Below are 27,806 nucleotides of genomic sequence, written 5' to 3'. Positions count from 1 at the left end.
TAGTAAGGGGGAGTTGATTTTAATGGAGGTTAGTTTTGAGTTTTATGTTCTAATACATGTTTGGGAACAAACTAGAACGTCTTTGTGTTGTGATTGCTTAATGTAATTGGATGTCATGAGAAAGTCATCATACATGGTGTGAAATCATTGCAAGACAACTGCAATTGTCAGTTGTTCACCAAGGCAAGGTCACTTTTCTTTCCATTGTCACTAAGAGTCCCAGCTACTGTAAGCATAACCCTAGGCCCCATCTTGTTGACGTGGCATTGTCTCCTTTTTATCCTTGAGGACAAATATAAACCTGTGAAATTGTTATTGGATTCCTTCAACTGACCATGAGGCACTTCAATGTGCTTGAATGTGTGGGCCTCACCATCTGACATTGTAATAGCTGCAGCCTTCTCACATAAATAATTCCAGGCCACAAATGGAAGGGGGGACTCCATTTACCTCATGAGTTGTTAACAAAACTTTCACCCAGGCGCGTCATACCTGAGTTGGAAACAGAAGATATTGTTTATTTTACACATAATTCATTCAAAAATATCAAATTTACTATCAGTGCTCCTAAAAAAAGGGTAGATGATGTTTATCTGTGTCCAACATGTCAGATACTGGTAACGCTTTCAAAAACAATATGCTATTGAAACCTTGGTGAATAGCCTTTTGTTTTTTCCCCCTGCTATTTATTAGTGTCCTCTGTGTAAAGTTTGCATCAAGTCATTCTTAGTACATTGCATACCCAAAAACATGCGTAGCCCCTGTGTATTTCTCAATTAGACTGAGTGAATATCTGAAGGTGCTGAGACAAGGGACATGAGGTCTTGGATTTGTAAGTGTCACACTGTTAAAGATCAAGAAGTGTGAAGCTGTTAACAAGGTGATGATGTACTTGTGACATAGCTGGAAATGGTGTTACCTCCTTCAAGACCTGTGCATATGACCCCTGTATAGTATAATGCATGTTGGAGCCCTTTTGACTCTTACAACTTCACACCCTGGCCCTCGCTTCAGCCTTGAGGTTCTGCAATTAGCTTCCACAGCTGAACATACCATCCCCTGCCCTTCAATGACTCGCTAAGGATCCCATTCCCAGCTGCCGTGTGTCGTGCTTGATGTACTTCAACACATGGATTCACCTTAACCTATTCTTCTGTTGTCATTTGTCTCCATATATTGACAGACTGCCAGGCCATCTCTACTGCTCCCCCAGGCTAAGACCATCTCTTCCCTCACCAAGGCACGTGGGCTCCCTGACAGGGGGTGAAAGAAAGATATAGGTTAGTGATGCAGGAGTAGCCTCCACAAATCTTCCTCTAGCAACAGAATCAGCACTGACCCAAGGTAAGTCATAATGACATTATCTGTATGTCCTATCGGACTGTCAGCATGCTGTATTCAATGTGCAGGTGCAGGGATATTATCTTTTAAGAAATTTGTGTGGATATTATTATCATATAGGAAATTTGTGTCATAGTCAGAATACGAAAGACTAAGAAAATAGCCTTGATTTGATAAGACCTCGCTTCAATCTCATTTTTGGGGTAGATCATTTGTTGTGAGTTCCCAGCTGGACTTGGTACGAAGTACAGTTTGCAGCCCAAGAAATCACATCACAGCCTTCCCTATAGTTAACACAGATGGACTATTAGCGTGTTGTTTCTTAATGTATCAGTAGTTAAGTATAACACTTTAAACTCTTGCGTATAAAAAACATGTTACGGTATTTCAGTATTAATGTGGTAACACTTCACAATAAGGGTACATTAAATTAAAATCCCAATTGTGTCAGTTATTGATGTTGAGTGATTCAAAGTTAAGATGCACAAAATGTAAGCAATTAGAAAGACAACAGATAAGGCTAAATGTTTTTTATGCAAATAAAATTGAACTTAATAGAGTTTTGTTCCTTTTTCAGCTAGAAAGCCTTGTCTAATGACCAGCCTAAATACCCCCCAAATATGGCACAATTATATTACTCATAGTTACATTTTAATTGGCGTCTTTCCAAAGCCCAATGAAGAAAATGATAGAGAAGAACCAACATTAGCCTATATAATAAGCAGAATACAAGACACAGTTGTGATATTATAACCTAAATATGTGTACGTGGTGTGAAAATCATACATATGTAGCCTAGTGAATTTAGAATTTAAATCTACATTTTGGGGGTTTAGAACGGAGCAGAAGACATATGTAAATGATTTGCAGTAACAGACAATAAAGTTGTTTTCTATTCTAATAAGTGGGGTGTGGCTGTTGCTGTCTCTCAAGTTGTTGGCTTGTGGGGTGTAACCTTAACTCTGTCTTGTTTATGCCACATTGTTTCCCTCCCTTTGTCCTTCAGTACAACTATAACCCAGTGAAATTCCTGCTGAGTGCCTTTCTCTGATTGAGATGGACAGCTTGTGAGGTACATTGATTTCTGAGATTAGCTGGTGGTCTATAAAAATGTCTGTTTACTGAAATTTGGTCACACATAAACAAAGCAATTTAAGATCATTACTATAATAATTAGGCCAATGTTCATCCTTGAACAAAAGCATCACTAAAAATAAATGGAGGGAATGTATTAATTATTTTAAGTTTACTGTAACCAATGCATGATTGTCAAGGCCATAGAGAGTAAACATTTCTGAGAAGCATTCACTACGAGAACCAGTTGGTGTGTTTGATTGAAACGTAGTTGAGGATGGGAATGTGGATTCTAAGCTTGATGGCAGGAGGCTACAACAGCAAGCATATGGTTAAGTTTTAGGTCAGGGGTTAATTGCTGCAACACAACCTTCTTCTAACACCATCTCAAGGAGGAACTGCTCCAAAGTACGTTGTTGAAGCCTCTTCACTGAGGATTGTAGTTGTGTTTTATGTTTGTGTTGTTTTGTATATTATTTAGGGGTTTATCGTGAATCTGTGAAACCTGTTGGTATTCTTATATATTTGTTCCTTGACATGGTCAAATAACTCAAACATAGACCATGTGTGACTTGATCTAAAAGAATGGCACCAATTGGCCAATGGGTGGCGCTGTTACAAGCAGTCTAACTTAAACCTGCATATTTGTCACCCCATTTGAACTATAAACTTGAAACTTTGTATGTAGCTGAACAAATCTGTCTCAAGGACCCCGTCAGGATAAATTGTCCTCCAATGTTTGAAAACCTTTGAAAAACATCTTCTCATGAACCGTAAATCCAAATATCCCCAATTTAGTATGGGTGCCCATGGTACATCTCTTAACTTAGTTTGAGAACATTTAAGGCATTGGTTAAGACATGGCTGATTAATTGATAAAGCAGTACATATTTTGTGTCCATTTAAATTCTTTGTAAATCAACTCCACAATGGCCTATCAACTTGAAACATTTTAGGGTAATCAAAGACATGAATTACCATGATGATCCATGTTACGTTTGGCATTGATGTCTTTAAAAAAGAGGAAACTATTCACATTTCACTTTTTTGACTGTGTAACGCTAATGCATAAAATAATCATAAATCTTCTTCTCATCAACTAAAAGTCAGATTCACTACAAATGTGTTCTTTGGACTCATCACAATAGTCCCTAAAGAGTTTGAGTAAAGAACATTGACGCATTCAAATACGTCCACACTACACCAGTAGATGCATATTAGCACGTACGCTAATATGCTAAAATATGCCAAAATTCTTCTCATGAACCATAGGACCAATTGACAGTAAATGTGGAATGTATGTCCATGGTACTTGTCTTAAATTAGTTTCAGTGGATATATACTCACTGGAAACCTTAGATGGCTGCACCAGACCAGTTGGTGGCACTACAGATGTCAATGACACCAGTGGCACCATAGGATACTAGAGCAATAACTATTGATCAAGTAGACTATGTCTCAAGTAAATTATGCAGACAAACAATGTGAAATATTATGAAAATAAAGCTGAAAATTTTTCACCAATCTTAACATGAACTATTAGTTAAATTGACCCCAGAATTGGTATAAAATCAATACATTAAGTAATGAAGTTAAGAATGATTATCTGCAGCATTCAAAATCAAATCAAATTTTATTGGTCGCATACACATATTTAGCAGATGTCAGTGCGGTAGTAGCGAAATGCTTGTGTTCCTAGCTCCAACAGTGCAGTACTATCTGAAAATTCACAACAATACACACAATCTAAAAGTAAAATAATGGAATTAAGAGATATATAAATATTAGGACGAGCAATGTCGGAGTGGCATTGACTAGAATACAATAGAATACAGTATATACATATGAAAGGAGTCAAACAGTATGTAAACATTATTAAAGTGACCAGTCATTCCATGTCTATGTACATAGGGCAGCAGCCTCTAAGGTGCAGGATTGAGTAACCGGGTGGTAGCCGGCTAGTGACAGTGACAAAGTTCAGGTTACTGGGTGGAGGCCAGCTAGGGATGGCTATGTAATAGTCTGATGTCCTAGAGATGAAAGCTGTTTTTCAGTTTGTCTCGGTCCCAGTTTTGATGCACCTCTACTGACCTCGCCTTCTAGATTATAGCGGGGTGAACAGGCCGTGGCTTGGGTGGTTGATGTCCTAGATTATCTTTTTGGCCTTCCTGTGACATTGGGTGCTGTGCAGTAGATGTCCTGGAGGGAATGCAGTGTAACCGCGGTGATGCGTTGGGCCAACAGCACCACCCTCTGGAGAGCCCTGCGGTTGCGGGCGGTGAAATTGCCGTGACAGGAGGTGATACAGGTGATACGATGCTCTCAATGGTGCGTCTGTAAAAGTTTGTGAGGGTCTTAGGGATCAAGCCGAATTGGATGATAGCCGGGTGAACAGGCCGTGGCTTGGGTAGTTGATGTCCTTGATGATCTTTTTGGCCTTCCTGTGACATTGGGTGCTGTAGATGTCCTGGAGAGCAAAGCTGTCATCAAGGCAAAGGGTGGCTACTATGAAGAATCTCAAAAATAAAATATATTTTGATTTGTTTAAAACTTGATCGGTTTGGGTTTTTACTTTACCATCTATACCAGTATTTGAATGTTTGTTTTGTTAAATGTGATACACCAAGTGTAACGTCATCTCTGCTCTTTCTCTCCGTGCCACTTTCCACACAGACCTAGCCACGCCTCTTGTCCTGACTCTCTGAGGTCATTAAAGATCCCATGGCACTTATCGTAAGAGTAGGGGTGTTAACCCCGGTGTCCTGGCTAAATTCCCAATCTGACCCTCAAGCCATCACGGTCACCTAATAATCCTCAATTTACAATTGGCTCATTCATCCCCCCTCCTCTCCCCTGTAACTATTCCCCAGGTTGTTGCTGCAAATGAGAACGTGGTAAAATAACAGATAAATAAAAATAAAATAAATAATGACACTATTAGTTTGTGTTTCTTACATCACCAAACAGCTAGTTTTCCTTTTCTTAGCAAGTTGCCCTAAATCTTGTTAGCCGCTAATATAATAATAGCTAGCTAGCTAATAAATGTAATGAGTAAAATAAACGTAGCTAGCTAATACAGCCTGATAGATAACAGTGAGGGTGTAGACCTAAATCAGCATGTTGTTTGTGCAACAGTATCTTCTAAATCAAAGAGGATTATGCAAAGCAAGTAAATGTTAGCTACATGAAGTAACTAAGAGAAAATATGCAATGTCGCCAAAGCGTATAGGGTCCCCTAGGAAACACTAATAAACACTTGCTGCAGGAGGGACTGGTGCACTTCACAAAATGGATGGCTTCATGAGGGAGGAAAATTATGTGGATATATTGAAGCAACATCTCAAGACATCAGTCAGAAAGTTAAAGCTTGGTCGCAAATGGGTCTTCCAAATGGACAATGACCCCAAGCATACTTCCAAAGTTGTGGCAAAATGGCTGAAGGACAACAAAGTCAAGGTATTGTAGTGGCCATCACAAAGCCATGACCTCAAGCCTATAGAAAAGGAGGCCTACAAAACTGAATCAGTTACACCAGCTCTGTCAGGAGGAATGGACCAAAATTCACCCAATTTATTGTGGGAAGCTTGTGTAAGGCTACCCGAAATGTTTGACCCAAGTTAAACAATTTAAAGGCAATGCTACCAAATACTAATTGAGTGTATGTAAACTTCTGACCCATTGAGAATGTGATTAAAGAAATAAAAGCTGAAATAAATAATTCTCTCTACTATTATTCTGACATTTCACATTCTTAAAATAAAGTGGTGATCCTAACTGACCTAGACAGGGAATTTTTACAAGGATTAAATGTCAGGAATTGTGAAAAACTGAGTTTAAATGTATTTGGCTAAGGTGTATGTAAACTTCCAACCTCAACTGTAAATCACCCAGAAAATATACCTCTCTGTTGATATCACATACATTATCAAGCATTTCACACATGTTATCCAGATACTGACTGTTAGCACTTAGTGGTCTATAGCCGCTTCCCACAAGAATGGGCTTTAGGTGAGGCAGATGAACCAGTAGCCATATTACTTCAACCGTATTTAACAAGAGATCCTCTCTAGTCTAGTCTTTACAGGAATGTGGTTCTGAATATAAACAGCAACACCTCCACCATTATATGATCTAATAATAATCCATTTCTTATTAAACCACACAAATCCTTACTTTTGTGCCAACAAAATATGATATTGCTCATGGTTGTGGGTAGGTGTTTCATTCTCTGTCTATATAGGTATTTTCTGAACAATATATCTGTTCATTTAGGGGACCCAATTTGGCTCAGAAGCACCCCCAGATGAAAAAATGAGAGATATTTGTCTATTGTCATGATTCTCTGTGAGGTAAGTTATCAGTATATTCAATGAAAACCCGTGTTAATTTTGTTAAATAATAGTCGATTTCATACCTGTTCATAATAGAATCAAGCAATACACAGAGGGGCTGTTTAACTTGACTTTATTCTTTATTCTGCTCATGTTACATGGAGAATAGAGAAACAACTAAAGCACTACAGTCAGGAGATTTTCAGAAAGGTCCATCCGAGAGCTTCACTCTTCATCATGTCATTTCTGTGACAGAAGATGGATGAAGGTTAAAATGTAATAAACTATTGTAAACACAAAAAACAGTATTTCAATGTATTGTTATATGAATGATAGTATGGTTATTGGACATCAAATGCTTGGGACTGTCATCATACTTGAGATGAGTTTGCAAATTAGAACCAATATTATTATTTTCATTAAAAGAACTGACCTAGGAGTCAGCATCACAACTCTTGGCCTCACTCCTCATCCTTTCCTTTCTGTGACAGAGAAGATAGATGGATTGATTGATTATTAGAACATTTTACTGTGTACTGAAAAACATTTTATATTGCCGTATACCGTGTCCTCCTGTTGAAATTTTACAATGTGGAACTTCAACAGGTATGCATAATTACTTGGTAACAATGTAATAGATTATGCATCTATTACTTATTTTCTTCAGGATTCATGAGGTAATATCGAGAATTGAAATGACCATTAAACAGAGTCCCAGTTCCCAGAAAGTTGAGGCTTTTGAAACAGAAACTTCACTGACCTTGGAACCGGCATCACGACTCTTGGCTCTCATCTTGTTGACCTGAGACTCAGCAATATCAGCCCTCTCTTCTGCCTCATCCAGTTCATGCTGAATCTTACGGAACTTGCCCAAATTGGAATTGGCTTGTTCCTCCTGTGATTTAAAAAAATATTATTTAAAGGTTTCTAGCAAACAAAACAATTTGAGAATTAAATATGCAACATATGGATGGTTACTTACAGCCTCCTCTGAAGTTCTCTTGTAGGATTTGACCTTCAGCTGCAGTTTGTCCACCAGGTCCTGCAGGCGGCTCAAATTCTTACGGTCTTCCTCAGTCTGCACACAAAAAGAAGGGAAGAAATAGTCATATACTGTATATATCTTACATTTGATTCTGAGCATGTTAATGTTAATTGTTAACTGTGCACTGTTAAATTAAAACAATGTACCTGGTAGGTGAGTTCTTTGATGCGTCTCTCATATTTACGGACTCCTTTCACAGAATCACTGCTCCTCCTTTGCTCCAGTTCCACTTCAGTCTCTAGCTCTCTAACCTAGAAAGATATGATCGATGTTAACACACCATGTACATTTATTTCGTTAGTTATCACTACTTTCAATATTGAAGCTACAAATATGAATTGTGACATTGAATTAATAGATGAGAATGTAGCTTAGACACTTACTCTGGCCTCCAGCTTCTGGATCTGCTTCTTGCCACCCTTCATGGCGATTTGTTCAGCTTCATCCAGGCGGTGCTGCAGGTCCTTGATGGTCTGCTCCATGTTCTTTTTCATGCGCTCCAGGTGAGCACTGGTGTCCTGCTCCTTCTTCAGCTCTTCTGCCATCATAGCAGCATCAGTAATGGCCTTCTTGGCCTTTTCCTCAGCATTTCTACACTCCTGCACAGCCTCCTCCACTTCATTCTGAAGCTGGGATGTGTCGCCCTCTAGCTTCTTCTTCTGGCTCAGTAAGCTGGTGTTCTACACATACAGTATGTATATATGACAAATTATTTGTATATTACCTCTACATACCTCAAGTAGCAGATATTTAAGGAGAACCCTAATTGTTCTATATTACTGTCTTACCTGTGAGTGCAACAGCTGAACTCTCTCACTAACATCCAACAGTTCCTGCTCAGCCAGTTTGCGGCCTCTCTCAGTCTGCTCCACCAGGGCTCTCAGCTCATCCAGTTCAGCCTGAATCAAGTTGTTACGTCTCTCCACAATGGCAATGTTCTCCTTCAGGTCATCATTGCTACGAAGAGCATCATCCAGCTGCATTTGAGAATCCTTTAGAGAGAATAGATTTTACTAAATTTATTTTCTTGTTTCACAGTGTGGTTTGGCTTTATCCAAAGGCACAAGCAATGTTTTTAATTCAGTGGTGTGGAAGTAATACCTTCAGATGGGAATGGAGACCCTTAAGTTGCTTCTGGGCCTCTGATGCCTGCCTGTTGGCCTGGCTGAGCTGGATCTCCATCTCATTGAGATCTCCCTCCATCTTCTTCTTCAGCCTGAGAGCTTCATTCCTGCTGCGAGTCTCTGACTCCAGGGAGCTTTGCAGGGTATCCACAACTCTCTGCTGGTTCCTCTTATTCATCTCCATTTCCTCATCCTTCTCCACCAGCTTCCGTTCAATGTCAGATTTCACCTGATTGAACTCCAGCTGAGCTCTCATGATCTTCCCTTCCTCATGCTCTAGGGAGGCCTATGAGAACACAGCCACCCATAGTTTGTAAAATCTTAATTAAATGTTGGTACTTTCACTATCTGTAAATGTTATCTATTCTCACCTCAGCTTCCTCTAGAGCAGACTGTATCTCAGCCTTCTCCTGCTCCAGCTGTTTACGGATCTTCTCCAGTTCATGGATGCTCTTTCCTCCTTCACCAAGCTGCTCCGTCAGGTCAGAAATTTCCTCTGTGGAAAAATATTATTGTACATCGGAATCATTTTGTGATAACTATTGTTGAATTGGGGGTGAGGCAAATGGGGAAAAAATCCCAATGTTTAATCAGAAATGTATTGGTTTTCCGTTTATTTTATTTTTTTAATGCATAAAATTCCATGTGAATTCACACTGCAGCTGTGCTGCTGCCAGCAACGGTTTGGGTCTCACGGTGCGTCCCTTTCAGATGGTTAAGCACCTGTACTACCATTACTGTACCTCAATTCTACTCTGTAAAGTTTACATTTCACAACCATCTCATTTAATTTGTTAAAGTATTGCCATATAGGACTTCACTGCTGTCTCTTGCCTTTGCCATTTTTCCAACTGTTAATGACGATGATTTAGTGGTGGAGAGTCGACTCCAAAATATTGCTTGGCTTGCAATAGGCTAGGATATTCTACACGCAACAGACCGGGAAGACTGAACACAAATTTGTATCATTAGCAAAGAGCAACAGCAAGCGAGCCAGAGCGAGGGAGAGAGAGGACATGACCATTGTCATATGTCTTGGTAATCTGTACATTTACCAAAGTAGCCTCAAATTTGACTCTTTCTCCTCTGGTTTTATTTAAATTACACAACAAAACCCAGGCCTTTATAGCCTATCGTCTAGTTTGGCTATAACATGGCAAAGAATATGTTTTGTTATAACTGCACTGTGATTTTAATTTTGTGGGGGAAAAACACACAAATGTTTTTTGTTAGTGGATTTATTCTTAACTTCAACGATCCCAATTCCGTTTTAACGTTTAAACATTCACACGCATAATCTCCATTACATATCGATCTTTCATTGACTAAATTATATAGGCTAATAATGCTCATGGTCTGACCTTGGAGGTTCTTGTTCTCCCTCTTCATGGTCTCCAGATGATCCAGAGACTCCTCATAAGAGTTCTTGAGTTTGAAGAGCTCAGTGCTGAGAGATCTGGCCTCTTTCTGGGAGCTCTCCAGCTCAGTCTGAGACTCCTCAAACTTCTGCTTCCAGTCAGCCAGGATCTGGAAATCACACAGGTATTTTAGGTAGTTGGAATACAGTATATAATTAAGATACAATGTACTTTATTGTCCATTAACTTACAGAGAACTCACAACCCAACCCTTCAAGACACACACGGGCTGGAAGCAATGTTTCAGTCGCACTGCAGCTGGAGCAATTATAGGGGGTTAAGTGCCTTGTTCAATTGGACAACAAGCGATGGTAGTGTGTAAGATGATGCCATAAACATTCTGGTTGCTAGCTCACTCAACATCTACCTTCTTGCTGGCCCACTTCTCGAACCACTAGGCTACCTGCCGCCCCTCGTACTGTATTGAAGCCTCTTATGGCTTGCGTATCCAAAATGTTTTCTTTTTTTTACCTTGTCAAAGTTCCTTTGCTTCTTGTCCAGAGAGGCAGCAGCTGCATTAGATCTCTCCACATCCACCATGAGATCTTCAATCTCATTCTGGAGTCTGTGTTTAGTCTTCTCTAGGGATGAACATTTAGCATTTACAGCTTCCACAGCTTCCTCTGCATCCTGCAGTCGCTGAGCCAGCTTTTTCCTAGATTGACATAGATGAGAAACACATTTCTGAACATCTGACTTTTTTCTTCCTGATATATAGTGATTGTTTAGCAGGTATTCAACTTATTATTTATTCGTCATGTACTTTTGTGTATTGCTCTTTCAGCCAAGGTTCAATAGCCTGAAAAGTAAGAGAAAGTAATAAAACATCCTTACTTTGCGTCCTCAAGCTCTTCAGTCTTCTGGATGGCATCAGTTTCATACTTGGTTCTCCACTGAGCCACCTCAGCATTAGCCTTGGACATGCCACGCTGCAGCTCAGACTTGGCCTCCTGCTCCTCCTCATACTGCTCCCTCAGCAGATCTGAGTCATGGCGAGCAGACTGCACTGCATGGGCAAGTGCGTTCTTGGCCTGGTAAGGACATTTAAAAAAGGATCTGTAATTATGCTGGAAGATAGATAGTAGTTGGATAAAGGACACTGCATTTGTTGTATCAATACCTTGACTTCCTCCTCCAGTTGTCTCTTGAGGTCTTCAATCTGCTGAACATTGGACTGCTTACCTCTGGTCAGTTGAGAGACCAGAGAGTCCTTCTCTTCCAACTGTCTGGCAAATTCACCTGTTTTCATTCAATTCAAATTATTTTCAATGATATTACATACTGTGGTTATTCATTTCGGCTGTTCAGGTTTTTTGTTAATATGCTGTATGTACCATTCTCAGTTTGAAGCTTTGCTTTCTGCATGGTGAAATCATTGATGGATCGCTGTCCTTCCTCAGCTTTTGTCCTGTATTCACTCATCTGGTCCTCTAGAGTGCGGCACATTTTCTCCAGGTTTGTCTAAAAACAGATTTAAAAATACAGAACAGCATCACTAAATTTCTTCTTTAAAATGTCGAGAAAAAACATACATTTTATAGATTGCTCAATAATACCACATACTTTGGACTTGACAATCTGCTCCATGTTGGAGACCACATCATCCAGCTCCAGCCTGAGCTCACTCTTCTCTTTCTCCAGCTTCTGCTTCACTCTCTGAAGGTTGTCAATCTGCTCTCCCAGGTCAGCTACACTGTCAGCATTTTTCTTCCTCAGAGTGGCAGCTGTAGCCTCATGCTGCAGGGTAGCCTCTTCAAGGTCTCTGCGCACCTTCTGGAACTCAGCCTCCCTCTTCTTGTTCATCTCAATCTGGGCAGCAGTGGCTCCACCAGCCTCCTCCAGCCTCTCACTGATCTCTTCTAGCTCTCTGGACAAGTCTGCCCTCTGTTTCTCCACCTTGGCACGGGCAGCTCTTTCAGCCTCCAGCTCTTCCTCTAATTCCTCAATGCGGGCCTTAAATGGTAGGAATTCAAATTTTCTGGTATGATCAGAACATAAACAATTGTAACAGAAGGATTCCCTTTTCAACGATGCTATGGAAATACCTGCAGCTCCTTCAGTTTCTTCTGAAGCTGGGCACTCATGGCCTGCTCATCCTCAATCTTGCTGTTGAGTTGGCTCATCTCAAAGTCCTTCCTGATAAGTAAATTAGACATTTGAGCACTTTCTACAAAATAACTATTCATGAGATGTTATGGGTTGTGATCTTACTTCTTCATTCTCTCCTCCAGCTGCTGCTTGTCATTCTCCAGGTCCATTAGGCTCTCCTGGGTCAACTTCAAGTCTCCTTCCAGCTTTCTCTTGGCTCTCTCAAGGTCCATTCTCACCTTCTTCTCTTGCTCCAGAGACCCTTCAAGCTGATAAAGGATATATTAAACAATATTCATAGTAAGCAATTTACTGTTGCATATTTTTAGGATATTACTAATTTAGTTGTACTATTTATGAATTACTATTTGATACTCACATCATCAACTTGCTGTTCCAGTTTGGCTTTGGCCTTGGTCAGCGTGTTGACTTTGTCCTCCTCACTCTGCAGGTCATCCAGCGTTTGCTGATGAGCCTCTTGCAGAGCCTTCTTCTCCTTGGTCAGCTTGGCAATGATTTCATCCAGAGCTGCCATTTCCTCAGTCAGGTTTTTAACCTTCGGAAAATGAACAGTGTCATTACACTCAACTCCAAACCAATTAATTTCAGTTTGGCTCGAACTAAGGGGGGGGTGCATGTGTGGTCCGGAGTTGGGAGCTGAAACCGCTACACCAGACTCTGGCACATGAAGCTTTAACATCACAAGAATAAAGATAAACCATTACCTTGTTCTCTGTGGCATGCTTTTCCTTCTCCACTTTAGCCAGAGTGAGCTCCAGATCATCAATGTCCTTCTTGAGTTCTGAGCACTCATCCTCCAGCTTCCTCTTCTTAGCAGTTAGCTCTGAATTCATCTCCTCCTCATCTTCCAGTCTTTCTGTCAGCTCTTTGGCTTTGGCCTCAAGCTGGATTTTGCTCTTGATCAGACCCTCACATCTCTCTTCAGCATCACCAATAGTGTCTTCTGACTGTCAATGTGTCAATATGTTGTGAGTATATCACATTCTCCAAAGCTCAAAAGTTTGGTGACAAATTATTTGGACACTACAAATGATCAACAAATGCTGATTGTGCGTATCTATTTATCAAATCATGTCTCTTCTCTCTCTCTTTTTCAATTTCTCTAGAGCTAATAGCTAACTAGGAAATACCATTTTGACAAAGGATGTGAATGCAGCAACTGCAGTGCAGTTAATGTTACTCACAGTTTGGACAGCGAGCTGCAGGTCATTCCTCTCTTGGAGAAGGGAGACCATCTTTTCTTCCAGCTCCTTTCTACGAGCTTCAGATTTAGCATAAGCCTCTTTAAGCTTCAGGAATTCTTCCTTCATGTTGGCCATCTCCTTCTCAGTCTCTGCTGACTTCAGCAGAGGTTTGATCTTGAAGAACATCTTCATCCAGGGCCAATTCTTGACACCCATGAAGGCACGAATGTTCCATTGGATCACAAGCAAGGCATCCCTGTAAAATTAGGTAAATTGGCGTGTTATAAAACCTTTTCCACCTTCAGTATATTGTCTGCAGAAGTTTTGTTTATTCTAATTCCAACCTGCGGTCAACCATTTTCTGGAACTCAATTCTAGCAAGTAGACCACGTGATCTGGCCTGGAAGCCAGTGATGATAAGAGCGAGACGATCGTCTCTCATCTCCTCAAGTAGACCCAGGAGACCAGCCTTGAAGAACACCTAAAGATACACAAAGGCCGTAATGTGATGCTTGGATCGTCTCATATTTGGTAGGATTGTATTTTTCTGCCAGTTGACCATAAATAACTTAAATGAGGTACCCCCCCAGATTTACAAGACTTGGTAGTCATGTTTAGATTGCGGATTTCTTGTCTCTGTACAAAAATGTCACAAATTGAACACAAGTTGGCCCTCTTATGTGCAATTGATTTTACAACTTTAGTCCCAGCACGTTGACCGAGAATTACACATTTTGGCAAGATCTTTAATAATAAATACATAAAGTCTAACCGTGTTCATTTCTGTTAACAATTACTATGACAAAAAAATATTGTCAATGACCTATTTTCCCTGAAGAAAACTAACGACGAGATGAGGAGATGCCATGAAAAAATGATCCAACTATAACAAATTAGTATTCATTTTAGTTGATAAAAATGTGATGAGACTTGAATTTCATGTGAGACTAATGAGCATTCAATTTGACATGAAGCTCTGTTTTGTCCAATCATAAACATTCATGCCTTTGCAAAAGATTTAAAGCTGCAATATGTAACTTTTTTGGCATCCTGACCAAATTCACATAGAAATGTTAGTTATAGATATGTCATTCTCATTGAAGCAAGTCTAAGAAGCAGTAGATCTGTTCTATGTGACCTATTCATATGCTTCCCATTCTTAAGTTTTATTTTTTACTTTCGGTTTTGTACACCAGCTTCAAACAGCTGAAAATACAATATTTTTGCTTATGGAAAATACATTTCACAGGGTTTTAGATAGTACAATGATTCTCTACACTATACGTGCTTGTATTGTGACATAAATTGGAATTAGGCGAACTAATTTTAGCCACCAAGAAATGGCAGAGCGATTTCTGCATATTGCACTTTTTAATGCAATCCTCTCATTGGCAGAATTAACGTATTTCAGTAGCCTTGGCTTTGTAGCCTTGGCTATATGGTAAATCATGGCTGGCATTGGTTACAATCTGCCACAATATCAATTTGCCAGCAATATGAGGGAATAGTAGACCTAGTGGGACAAGGTTATCTTAATATCCACATGATGGAAGGTCAATGTTCATTATTTAATGGAAAAATAATACACTGAATAATATGTGATTAAATGACTGGGGCTAAGACTAAAATTGTCCAGATTTTTAGTTGACTGATAACTAAAACTAAGAAGGGTGAAATTACTAAAATGGGACTAAGACTAAAAGGTATTTTAGTCATAAAATATAAGACTAAAACTAAATCCAAAATAGCTGACAAAATTAACACTGAAGTCTATTTCAAAAATCATGGCCACTATGCTTTCAATTGCTTACTGTAGATCTGGATCTACTAGCTTGTGGCACTATACCAAGTATAAATGTGTATTTCTTGACATGACCCATTTGCATTAGAGACCGATGGCATGATATAAGCATGATCAATGGTATATCAGCAGTTATTTCAAGAATCATTCCTCAGGTTGGCCAGATGGTGGTGTATTGTTAATATACTTCTCGGACCCGATAATTGCTGCTGTTTTTCCATCCTTTTCCAACAGGTCTTATTGCTTTTCATCTATTTAAATAACTTACCTTAGTGTGTCCTAATCTGTACTGGGTATGGTCAATGTCCAGAGAGCCCAGGAGTTTTTCAGCTGCCTTCATGTTGTCAATGAACTGACCCTCAGGGATAGAACTTGGATTGAGGATGCGGTATCTGAATTTAAATCAGAAAGAAATTATCTTATATAATGGAAGACCTGAAGAGGTAAACGGTTTATTTTATTTTGAAAATGAAACGCATCATTATTTTTTACCTTTGTTTGAAGTCAGCATACAGGATTCTGTTGGGGAAGCCCTTTCTGCAGATCCTGATGCCTTCCAGCACACCGTTACAGCGCAGCTGGTGCATGACCAGAGGATTCTCCATGGCCCCAGGAGTCTTGGTCTCATTGGGGATGATGCAACGCACAAAGTGGGGGTGAGTAGACCTCAAGTTGGTCATGAGTTTACCCAAGTTCTCCTGTCAGTATGACAAATGTAGAATTTTCCATCAGTGAATGAGTCTCCAAGTACCTCACGAGTCACAGTGGCATTTAATGCTAACATGCCAATCCACAACATACTGGCATCTCAAATTTTGTGCAAATATAATACATTTGTTAATATTCTGACATGTGAAAACATCATACATATATTGATTTAAGCTCAGATTTACCCTGTGCAATGCAGACACAGTCTGGAAGGAAGAGCCTTTCTTCTTTTTTCCTCCAGCCGCTTTTTCTTCGGGTGCTGTATGATAATGAAATAACTATTGAAATATATTATTATTACTACTATCATATGCTGTGGATTATTTATTTGAGTGTGTTGTAGTCTTTGCTGATATAAACACATAGTACCTCCTTCTACACCAGCATAGTTTGCAAATAGGTTGGCCAGGAACTTAAGACTTGACTTCTGGAACAGTCCGACCACAGTCTCATTCAGGGGGTCCTTGTTCTTCACCAGCCAGTTACCAATGTTGTAGTCAACAATGCCAGCATAGTGAACCAGGGAGAAATGGGCCTCTGGTCTACCCTTAATAATCCTAGGCTTCTGGAAGCATGCATTTTTGCCCAGATGGTTTTCATACAGCTTTGCTTTGAATGTGGAATCACTGGCCTTAGGGAACATGCACTCCTCTTCAAGGATGGACATGATACCCATGGGCTAGTGGAAGGAATGAATACAAATTCATTAATGCTAACGGAAAACCATAGTGAATAAATATCAGCACATGTAAAAAGATTGCCTTTAAAATATCAAATATTTCTAAGGTCACATCAACTACTGCAAAACTGAAGACACCAACCCTTTCAATGAGATCAATGCAGGCAGCCAAGTCCATGCCAAAGTCAATGAACTCCCAGACGATGCCCTCTTTCTTATACTCTTCCTGCTCCAGCACAAACATGTGGTGGTTGAAGAACTGCTGCAGCTTCTCATTAGTGAAGTTGATGCACAGCTGCTCAAAGGTGTTGAACTGAAATAGAAGTTCACAGTTACTTTATTTTGTCAGCTGTGATGGTTCAGATAAATCATTTTATGATGTGTCCTTTTTATTAAATACTCACATCAAAGATCTCAAAGCCAGCAATGTCCAGCACACCAATGTAGTGCTGGCGAGCATTCTTAGTGTCCAGAGTAAGGTTGATTCTTATCACCATCCAGAGGAACATGTTCTCGTAAATTTTCTTTGCCAGTGCACCAACAGCGTAGTACACCTACAAAATATTGAGAAAATAAATGACTGAAACATAGCCTCAACAGAAACACTAAGGGACAGTTTCCCTGACACCGATTAGGCCTAGTCCTGGACTAAAAAGCAATGTTCAATGGGGAATTACAGGTATGAACATAGACAAGTTTTATGCTGAATATTATTTTTTAAATGTTGAAGACTCACCTGGTTGACATTCTGACCTTTTGTGACCCACTCATTTCCAACTTTGACCCTTGGGTTACACAGCCCCTTGACTAGGTCAGCAGAGTTCAGGCACATCAGATATGCAGCTTTGTCAATATCTGGAAAAACAAAGTTTTATGATTGGAAGAGGCAATCCAACTGATTTTAGATTTTCACTACTGCATAATGAAGTGAAAGGTTTTAAATCCTCAGCACTCACCCTCAGTGCCATCTGCCTCTGCTTGCTCCTCCCGCTGCTTATTCTTGAACTTCATGTTGCCGTAGTGCATGATGGCACCAGTCAGCTTATAAATGCCATTAATCTCTTCTTGGGCAAATCCAAGCACATTAAAGGCATCCTAGTTCCGAAATAAAAGGCCATTGTTTTGTATTGGAGAGAGGGTTGGATACAAGTGAAATGTTATTGCATATACAGTATATAGATTTTTTACTCACATCAGTAGCCATTAGCTCATCTGCATCATTAATGGAAGTTACAGCAATCTCTCCTTGGGAGATGAAGGCATAGTCATAGGGATTGCTGGTGATGAGTAGCATCTCTGAAAAGAATTGAACAGCTCAGTTTATGTGTGTTCATGCTGTGGTATAGGTCTTAACATAATATACTCAGTATTAGGGTTGAGTTCAATTAGAAAAATTGCTTTCTGCAAAAAGAAAACTGTAATATTATAAATAGACAGGATCATTTAAAATAAACTGCTGGAGATTGTTATGTGTGCATAACATTTTTATGTTGTCTGCTTAAATTACATTTGAATAATTGCAACTTTTTTATATACAAAGAAAATGTTACAACATAAATCATACGACATTGTGTTTTACGGTAGGGAATGGGAGTAGCACAAGGCCTGGGCTGGTTGCACCATAATATTTTAATTTGATTTCATCAGAAATTTTCAGTTGAATCCAGAATTGACCTCAACCCTACTCAGTTTGATGATTCAAAACTCACCCAGCAGTTCTGGTTTCTTTTGGGACAGGATCTGGTAGAAGATGTGATAGTCTCTCTCAGCCTTGAGCTGGAAAGTGACACGTGACTTCTCCAGAAGATCTGATCAGTATGGAAAAGTTATTTTGCTATTAATGTGTTTCCTGTCAAATAGATCTGTTCATTCCTGAGCAAATTGAGTGTTGTACTCACAAGTCTCAATGTCAGCAGATGAAAGCTTCCCAGTGACTCCAAAATGAATTCGGATGAATTTACCCTGTAAGTTATTGTCAAAGAATAAATTAATAAGCACATTACATCTGGGTTCAAGTAGTATTTGTTTTCTTTTTGAATACCTTAGGTGCACTTGAGGTTGCATGGTGTAATGCAGGAATGGGCAACTTTGATAGGGATGGAGGCCAGTCACTCTCACTCTCACTCAAATATCATATGTGTATATATTAAATTACATATTTTTTGTAGCGGTGGTCCATATAGGGGAAACACTGAACATGTATAATAAGATTTGAATAATATTTCACAAACAAAGACCAAACTTACGAATCGGGAGGAGTTGTCATTCCTGATGGTCTTGGCATTACCAAAAGCCTCCAGGGCAGGATTGGCCTGGATGATTTGATCCTCCAGGGTCCCCTACAACCCAACAACCACACAGTGTTAAAATGATGCAATAAAAAACAATACTCTATGAATAAAATTGGGTTTTGTCAACATATACCCATCCAGCCATGAAGAATATTTCATTTGCATTAAATTTGACCTTTTTTTCTTCCGCTGCACTTTTCTTTCCACCAACAGCAGCAATGCTGGCGAAGTACTGGATGACTCTCTTGGTGTTAACAGTCTTTCCAGCACCGGATTCTCCACTGGAATTTAAAAATACAAATGTTGATGTCTCAGAATTTCTCTTAATTTCTAATAGTCTCAAATGGATATAACCTTTGGTTGATGTACTTACGTGATAAGGACAGACTGATTTTCCCTGTCTGTTGAAAGAGAAGTATCAGTAAATGTGACATTATCCAAATATCATTTGATTTATATATTTGAAAAGGAAAAGTTATATTTGACCTGACAACATGTACTGGTAGGCATTGTCAGAGATGGAGAAGATGTGAGGAGGAGCTTCTGTCCTCTTCTTGCCTCTGTATGCATTGACAACAGACTGATCGTACACTGGCAGCCACTTGTATGGGTTGACAGTGACACAGAACAGTCCTGAGTAGGTCTGTGGAAGACAAGGGGATGCATATTTAGTTCAATTCATTTGAATGAATGATTGATTTAATGGAGATATTAGCAGACAGGTCATTACTTACGTAGATCATCCAGGCTGCGTAACGCTCTTTGAGGTTAAACAGCACAGCGGGCTCGTGCAGGAAGGTGAACATCGCCATGTCCTCAATTTTATCAAACTTTGGCGGGTTCTGGGGGTGGACGTCGTCCTCCTTCACAGTAACAGTCTGAAAGAAGTGCAAATTAAATAGTTCTGTGTCATTTTCTAGGTGCAGAGCTATTCACTTTGAGACAAACCCTAACTTGATATTACACACAACATAGAATTTACAGAAATCATCCATTTACATGTAATGCCTGATTTACATGAAAGTCAAAGATTTAAAGGATTCTGCTTTAGTATCTCTTGTAAGATTTTTTATACTAAACAGTGAAGTGCATAACTCAATTCAGTTTATAAGTAATTGTTCATCAGTCATAGAGTTCTTAGTAGAAAAATGTATTATCTTATGATTTTCCAGGTATCCATTTTCCAGGTCAAATTTTTTCAGAAATGCTTTTCAACAAAATATTTACCTTTCCAAACTCTGTTTCAGCGGTGACTTTAGCCCCATCTCTGCTGGTGATTGTGGCCTTGACGTATTCTACCTCAGGGTCAGGCACATAGCACTCTCTCTTTATGTCAAAGGGTCTAGTCTGGCATTCCATACGCTCCTTGTCAGATTTACGCAGAAAGGAAGCTGCACCGCCAAACTCTGCCATCAATGTGTCCCCCATTCTTAAACCTGTGAAGGCAGGAACAGAGTATTGAATACATATGTATATTTTACACACAGTACCAGGTTTGAGTTGGAATAATACCATGTATTTGTTGTTGTGGATAGTGTGTATGTACTGTATATTCTATTTATTATTATTATTATTATTATTATTAGGTTCAATTTGCTAAACTTCAGATTTACATGTGGCTGTCCTCTCACTGTTGCCATGGTGTGTTGTATGCCAGGATTCTCATGACAAACATTTCTCAAACTTATGAAACAGCAGCAATTTAGATCTTCATACTTTACAGTATTTTTTACAATATCAACCATATTTTGATAGTTTGACATTTTATTCTGTTCATGACAAAGGGAACCGTGCATATTGTGGTAATAATCTAATATCAGTGTAAAGCACTAATATTAAAGAATATTAAATACATCAACAACTTTAGGGCACCAGGGCTGTATTTCACTTCTCTGGTACCATTTTTGGAATTTAGTGTAAATTAGACCTTTGTCCTGATTGTCCCTTCATACAACAACATCAAAACATTTTTATAAATGTTACCCCAAAGACCTAAATGAATTGGAACATTAGATATTAGTGTGGCTGTATGTACAAGTAACTGCCAAAATAAAAGAAACACCAATATTTAGTGTCTTTGCTCCCGAGTGGCGCAGTAGTCTAAGGCACTGCATCTCACTGCAGTCCCTGGTTCTAATCCAGGCTGCATCACATCTGGCTGTGATTGGGTATTCCATAGAGCGGCGCACAATTGGCCCAGCGTCGTCCGGGTTTGGCCAGGGCAGCCCGTCATTGTAAATAAGATTTTGTTCTTAACTGGCTTGCCTGGTTAAATAAAGGTTAAATAAAAAAATAGGGCATTGGGCCACCACAAGCCAGAAAAACTTCAATGAACCTTGGGATAGATTCTACAACTGTCTGGAACTCTGTTGGAAGGATATGACAACAATCTTCAATGAGAAATTCAATAATTTGGTGTTTTGTTGATGGTGGTGGAAAACGATGTCTCAGGCGCCGCTCCAAACTCTCCCATAAGTGTTCAATTTAGTTGAGATCTGGTGACTGAGACGGCCATTGCATATGGTTTACATCGTTTTCATGCTCATCAAAGCATTCAGAGACCACTCGTGCCCTTTGAAATAGGGACATTGTCATCCTATGGGGGGGCATGGCCATGGTAGCCAAAATAATGGCCTGCCCATTTTAATTTTACATGACCCTAAGCATGATGAGATGTTAATTACTTAATTAATTCAGGATCCATACCTGTGTGGAAGCACCTGCTTTCAATACACTTTCTATCCCTCATTTACTCAAGTGTTTCCATTATTTTGGCAGGTACATGTATATACTCTATATGAGTAGTATAATGGTAATAATGGTCATGGCAGGCCAATAAAACTTAAATTAAGCCTAAAGAAACATGAGGGTTGATGCAGAACACCAGTAGGCTACCAGATTTAGAGTCATAGATTAATAAGAGTTTATCTGAACAATATGAAGGTCAGTAAACCAAAAGCACATTAAATATTAACCAAAACTTGTGAGGTTCAGAGCAGACAAAAGTGACTAGGTCCACTGTAGCTGAAATCTACAGCTTGTGATAGTGATGACACTGACAACATGTAATTACTATACAGGATATATGTATTATGCCACAAAAACAAGTTGACTGGATTAATGAGTACAGACAACAAAATATATTTTTTTGCATTTATATACACATTTTATGAAACGCAGTTAAAGACTTCACACAAACCACTAGGAGGCTGGTAGAGCCTTTATTTTAGAAGATTGTGAATCTTACCTGTTGTTGGTCACCCCTTGGATATTTGGTGGAAAAGATCTCTACTGATAATGAAATAGACAAATACAAAGACAAATATCAGTCAACTGACCAGCTATGTCTGGTTATGACTATTGTTAGGTCCTGTAATGATTATCTTTGCCCTCCTCAGCAGACTGCCTCTATATGCTTACCTTCAGGATGTCCGGTGCCTTGTGTCTCCCCTGGTCTGACTCCCCCTGGTATCCATCACTCTTTATAAAGAGTGTTGCTCAGCCCTATATGGAGATGGTTCATGTCATGACATAAATTAGACTGATTATTTCAAAAGAGCTGTATTTGGGGCTAGAGGTGTATACCTCTTTGACCTATCAGGCTCGTTATAACAACAGGCTATTCCAGGGAGGACAGAGGAGGGGAGAAATTGGCTGCATTGAAAGCCCACTTGATCAAAGGGCAGTCTCAGGCACTGTAGTCATCTAAACATTACAAGCATGTATGTTTGACCAATGGGAATTCATCAAATTATGTATTAATGTGCAATGACACGAAGTAAGTTAGCTCCAAAAACAGTTTGTAGTAATATATGTCAATTTAAAAAAAAAGATTTGCACTCCCCCTGTCCTTCCCCCCCGCCCCCCCATTCGTTGCTCTTTGTGATGACTTGGGGATTTTAGTCTTGCTACTCCTCCAACATTGCGTTGAGTAAATGAGATGACATGAGAAAGTGTTGTTGCAGTGTGTAAATTAATTGCATGATAGAGTTCTTATGATGCAAACAAGTGCAGCTGTCCTTTGTTCACCAAGACAAGGTCACTCTCACATCTATTGTCACCAAGAGTAACAGCTATTGTAAGTATAACACTAGACCTCGACTTGTTGACGTGGCATTGTTTCCTTCCCTTTGTCATTGAGGACAAAAATAACCCTGTGAAATTGTTCTTTGGGTGTACAGTATATGAAGTGCACATAAGTAAATTAATTAAAACCATACATTGAGTAATACATGTCACTTTCTTCAAGAAACTCATGCTAGAGGGACTCAATGTACGTTAGAAATATTAATGTTTTAAAATTAAATGTTAAGAAAAAACACTTACGTTATAAATGTTAGGATGTCACTTCTACCTTTTTTTGTTAAAATAACCTGTATACGGTGCTGGCTAATCAGGTCAGAAAAGTCTGGGTAGAATACTACATAAGGTGCTGACCCAAGGGGCATCAGGTCTTTGATTTGTAGCAACACACCGTAAAAGGTCAAGATAGCTGCCAATGTGTGAGTGTGAAGCTGTCTACAAGCTGTCTACAAGGTGACAATATAGTGGTTGTCATCGCCAGAGAGAGTTCCCCTCCTTAGACATAGAGGAGCACCTTTGACTCCTACAGCTTTCACACCTTGAGCATTCAGCCTCAATGTTTCCTAATTAGCTTCCACATGCTACTTCTCAATGATACTGTTAGGTGTCCAATTCCCAGCTGTCGAGAAATTAATTCCTGTCACTACAGGAGGAAATGCACACTGATCATGAAAAAACAGTGTGACCTTTTACCCCAAAACTATATCAGTAGATGGCTAAAAACAAATAGTCTCTCTCTCTCTCTCTCTCTCTCTCTCTCTCTCAAAGATGGATTTTAAAAGAAGCAACGTTTTGTAAGCCAATACTTTCACTGGCACGTTATTCTTTCCCTTGAGGATAATGCACAGTGGGGTCCACTATTATTGACACCCCAAAAGATTCTTATGAATAAAGTAGTCAAAAGGTTTGTATTTGGTCCCATGTTCCTAGCACGCAATGACTACATCAAGCTTGTGACTCTACAAACTTGTTGAAACCATTCGCAGTTCGTTTTGGTTGTGTTTCAGATTATTATGTGCCCAATAGAAATGAATGGTTAATAATGTATTGTGTCATTTTGGAGTCACTTTTATTATAAATAAGAATAAAATGTGTTTCTAAATACTTGTGTATTCATGGGGAAGCTACCATGATTACCGATAATCCTGAATGAATCGGGAATAATGATGAGTGAGAAAGTTACAGAGGGTCAAAGATCATACCCCCAAGACATGCTAACCTCTCATCACTACCAATAACAGGGGAGGTTAGCATGTTTTGGGTGTATGATCTTTGACCTTCTGTAACTTTATCACAATTAATTTAGGATTATTGGTAATCATGGTATCTTCCACATTAAAATAAATTTGTTTAGAAACATATTTTATTCTTATTTATAATAAAAGGGACTGCAAAATGGATTATCCGTAATCATGGTATAAATTATCAATAATCATGGTAGAATCATTTTAGGATAAAATATATCATTTCCACATTTTTTTGAGCATGCAATACAGCGCAGTATTTGAATTAGACATTTTATACAGTCATCAATGCTCATCTTTATCAAGGGTGTCAATCATTTTGGACCCCGCTGTATATCCACCCCATCTATCAGCCAATATATTTCAAGCCTCTAAAATCTGCCATGATCCACAACATATTGACATAGTATTTGTATTCACTTGTATTTTGCATCAGTGCCTCTTACATACTATTGCCCAATGCTCTAGTATTTAACTTTTTAAAAACCTGTTTTACATTGCACTGTTTGATTTGACCCTCAAATGTTTCACTCCCCTCATTAAGCTCCGTACTTAGTCTCAGTACTTGAACAGTCTATTCTAGGCTCAACCTCTCTTTTTACTCCTCATACTCAGCTGTCCAGTCTGCTTGTGTTATAAGAACTGCCTGTCAGACAGAAGGAATGATGGCTGGACACTTTACCACTGCTCTGCTGTTGAAATGTGTAATCTGACCCTCCTTTGTATTTCAAAGACTGCCCTATAATTAGGATGTCCATGTGTCTGTTGTGACTCAAAGGTCATGGAGAACGCACCTCACTTCTCAGTGTTGTCTTTGTCCTTGCTTTGCCTTTCACACTCTGACGCTATTAGGCTTGTGTTATTCACACACTGTAGATACGTTAACATAAAACTGTCATTGAAATATGTTGGACTCAATGTAACTAACTGATTGCTGGTTTTATCATTATTTAGAAAGTTGAGCTTAAAGGGGCAGTCTGCAGTTGCTACATCATTTTTGGAGTTATACATTCATTATATGTACCCATTGATTCTTGAAGATTATAACTTTGAAATGCCTCATAAGCTTAGCTCAACTGTCGTACCCCATCAGAACCCAAAATATAAGCTTGTTTAACTCCATTGTTTGTAAACAAAGTAAATATAAACAACACTGTATCGCCTCAAAACATGGTTAAAGCCATCATTTTGATATCATGGATGGTCAGTCCTGGCATCCATAGCTCTATCTATGAATTTGGGAGTAGTTACATTTCTCCAGCTCCATCCCTTTAGATATTTACTGAAACAGGGGCAGGGACAAGCTTTGCTATTGTTTCAACTGCTGATTGCTGCTTTAAAGTGAAGGTTGCAAGAAAGGTTGTTTTTTTTCCACCTGAATTTATGTTTTATCCCAATACAAAGGTTGCACATCTCTGTACAGCAAAGTAGCTGGCTACGTTTGTTCATTGATGGGCACATTTTTTGCTCTGTCATGCTGATATCCGCAGATACGGGACATTAGACAGTTAGGCAGAATTTTGTCACACTGTGTTAGTTTCGTGGGGAAACAAACATGCAATCTACTTTTAGAATCTTTTTATTTGTGGGGTAATGGAAAGGCTGTTGGAAAGCGCTGCACTATGGCTTATTAACAATTAACAGGATGAAATAAGTGTTTTGTTTGGATGCAGACAGTTACTGTGTGATATTTACCTTATTTGTATGTATCATCAATCTCTCCTCCATGTGACTCACAGATGCAGGATGCCTCTTGCATTGGGTGAATTTCTGTCAGAGACAGCAAGCATGACCACACACAAGAGAGATGGTACGAAGTGAACTGTCTTTGGTAGCATTAGATTATACACTATTATAGTGCCTGTTGTTTCATTTACTTCTAATTAGATTTGTTATGTCTTTAATTTCTGTCTTTTGATACAGATGTGTTGGTTAACAAGTTACCTTTTTTGCTTGTGTCACGCTTCAGCAGCAAGCACAATTGCCCGTTTTATTTTCTTATAACGTTGCAAGCTAGTTTTGATTTTTTTTAAATAGAATTTACCAGAACGACAGATATTTATTGAATTAGCATCGGGACAAAGGGTGACTTTTAAACCAGTAGATCTGTATGATTCCCTTTGCTTTTTCCTCCATTTGATCTTACATTTCACCTTTCTTCTCTTTCAGCTGATTCCTTTTGCTTTTAAGTTCCTTCTTCCCTCAACATCTGCACATCAGCCCCAACCAGGAGGCTCCAACCAAAAAATTCTAAAAAATGTGGGCCCAGTGTACACTTGTAGATCACCGTCAATGTAGTCTCAGGAAAGTGTTTTCTTTCCACAGGGACCACAGAAGCATCTGAACAGGTGATGTATCGTTATTCTGAAAGGTATATTTGACCTCACTTCAAATTAAGAAGGAATACAATCTGATACTTTTATAATAACACTACTACTCATAACCATTTTATGGCCAATTCACTATTCTAGGTCATTCTTGGAGTTGCCCCAACCTCCAGTCAATAACAGATTCTGCACGCAGCTCTTTACTGTGTAGAACTTTTGCATTGCGTAGAATTTTGCATTGTATGGACTTCTTGTTACATGCTTTATTTGATATAGAAAAACATTTAGTCTCTAGTGTAGCATTGCTAAGCAAGTGCACCTCTTGTTCTGAATGTACACTGCCTTCACTATATTATTATTATTATTATTGAGTTCTCTAACTGGTTAGCATTACTCAAATTGATTTCAACAGAATATTGTCATAGAATAATGTTGTCATATGTATTCAAGGCTGTTAACAAGACACTGTTTGAATACAGTGGTCTAAAATGTAAGTACACTTCGGATGATGCAGATATGGAGGCTAAATTGTAATGACACGAAAAGGGTTACTGTTCAAGACAATGTATAGATACGGTCACACCTTTACCATTGTTGATGGCAAGAATTTCCCTCCCTCATATTCATAGTGTCATCTTTGTTTTGTATATAAAATTGGTAAATAACCCAATTAAATTTGAGACACACTGTAACTATTACTCACAATGTTATCAAAACTTAAGCGAGGTGTTAAATGTTTGTCTTTTACTATGATACCATTTGACGTATGTTATCTGTATTTTTTAAAATTAAAATCAGTGTTTTTTTATATAATTGTGTTAAATAATAGTGCATTTTATTCTTCCAAAATGTCTAGAAATCCTATTCATAATGGCATCAACACCAACCTTGATATCTATACCAGACGTGAAAAACCTTTGGCACAAAAGGTAACATATTACAAGCAATATACAGAGATGCAATTTAAATGTACTTTATTATTTATTCTGCTCAGTAACGTTTAGAAAAACTAAAGCAATAAAGTCAGGAGATTTTCAGAAAAATCCA

The 27,806-nt window shown here is 38.9% G+C and overlaps 1 protein-coding gene and 1 long non-coding RNA gene across 5 annotated transcripts; one reads left to right on the top strand and one right to left on the bottom strand.

Annotated features, from left to right (window-relative positions):
* The first annotated feature begins 1,177 nt into the window (after positions 1-1,177).
* On the top strand, positions 1,178-27,806 carry LOC139367066 (uncharacterized). Of its 3 annotated transcripts, XR_011626835.1 has the most exons (6): positions 1,178-1,344; positions 2,348-2,413; positions 6,688-6,764; positions 15,932-16,083; positions 26,172-26,242; positions 26,602-27,802. It is a non-coding gene; the product is annotated as an uncharacterized lncRNA (long non-coding RNA). The 3 variants fall into 3 exon arrangements; XR_011626834.1 differs by lacking the exon at positions 6,688-6,764 and having other exon boundaries at positions 1,210-1,344; positions 26,602-27,806; XR_011626836.1 differs by lacking the exons at positions 2,348-2,413; positions 6,688-6,764 and having other exon boundaries at positions 1,209-1,344.
* LOC139367063 (myosin-7-like) lies at positions 6,863-22,585 on the bottom strand. 2 transcript variants are annotated; one of them, XM_071105034.1, is made up of 40 exons: positions 22,526-22,585; positions 22,353-22,396; positions 20,333-20,541; positions 19,840-19,983; positions 19,592-19,748; positions 19,479-19,506; positions 19,281-19,386; positions 19,061-19,153; positions 18,713-18,776; positions 18,524-18,622; positions 18,007-18,110; positions 17,771-17,909; positions 17,551-17,669; positions 17,219-17,368; positions 16,957-17,127; positions 16,505-16,814; positions 16,321-16,394; positions 15,920-16,125; positions 15,696-15,819; positions 13,971-14,107; positions 13,627-13,882; positions 13,147-13,389; positions 12,801-12,977; positions 12,545-12,690; positions 12,379-12,469; positions 11,897-12,286; positions 11,668-11,794; positions 11,454-11,572; positions 11,168-11,364; positions 10,805-10,988; positions 10,277-10,442; positions 9,287-9,411; positions 8,893-9,201; positions 8,580-8,783; positions 8,175-8,471; positions 7,938-8,042; positions 7,729-7,824; positions 7,507-7,641; positions 7,180-7,228; positions 6,863-6,992 (listed from the first exon to the last, which is right to left on the bottom strand). In XM_071105034.1, the coding sequence occupies exons 3-39, from the start codon at positions 20,531-20,533 to the stop codon at positions 7,208-7,210; spliced, it is 5,814 nt and encodes a 1,937-aa protein (XP_070961135.1). In that variant the 5' UTR covers positions 20,534-20,541; positions 22,353-22,396; positions 22,526-22,585; the 3' UTR covers positions 6,863-6,992; positions 7,180-7,207. The 2 variants fall into 2 exon arrangements, with proteins under 2 accessions (XP_070961135.1, XP_070961137.1); XM_071105036.1 differs by having other exon boundaries at positions 22,353-22,393.

Source organism: Oncorhynchus clarkii, chromosome 15, assembly GCF_045791955.1.
Source record: "Oncorhynchus clarkii lewisi isolate Uvic-CL-2024 chromosome 15, UVic_Ocla_1.0, whole genome shotgun sequence".
Classification (NCBI taxonomy): Eukaryota; Metazoa; Chordata; class Actinopteri; order Salmoniformes; family Salmonidae; genus Oncorhynchus; species Oncorhynchus clarkii.
Note: the sequence above shows the minus strand (reverse complement) of the source record. Positions and strands in the feature narration are given on the sequence as shown.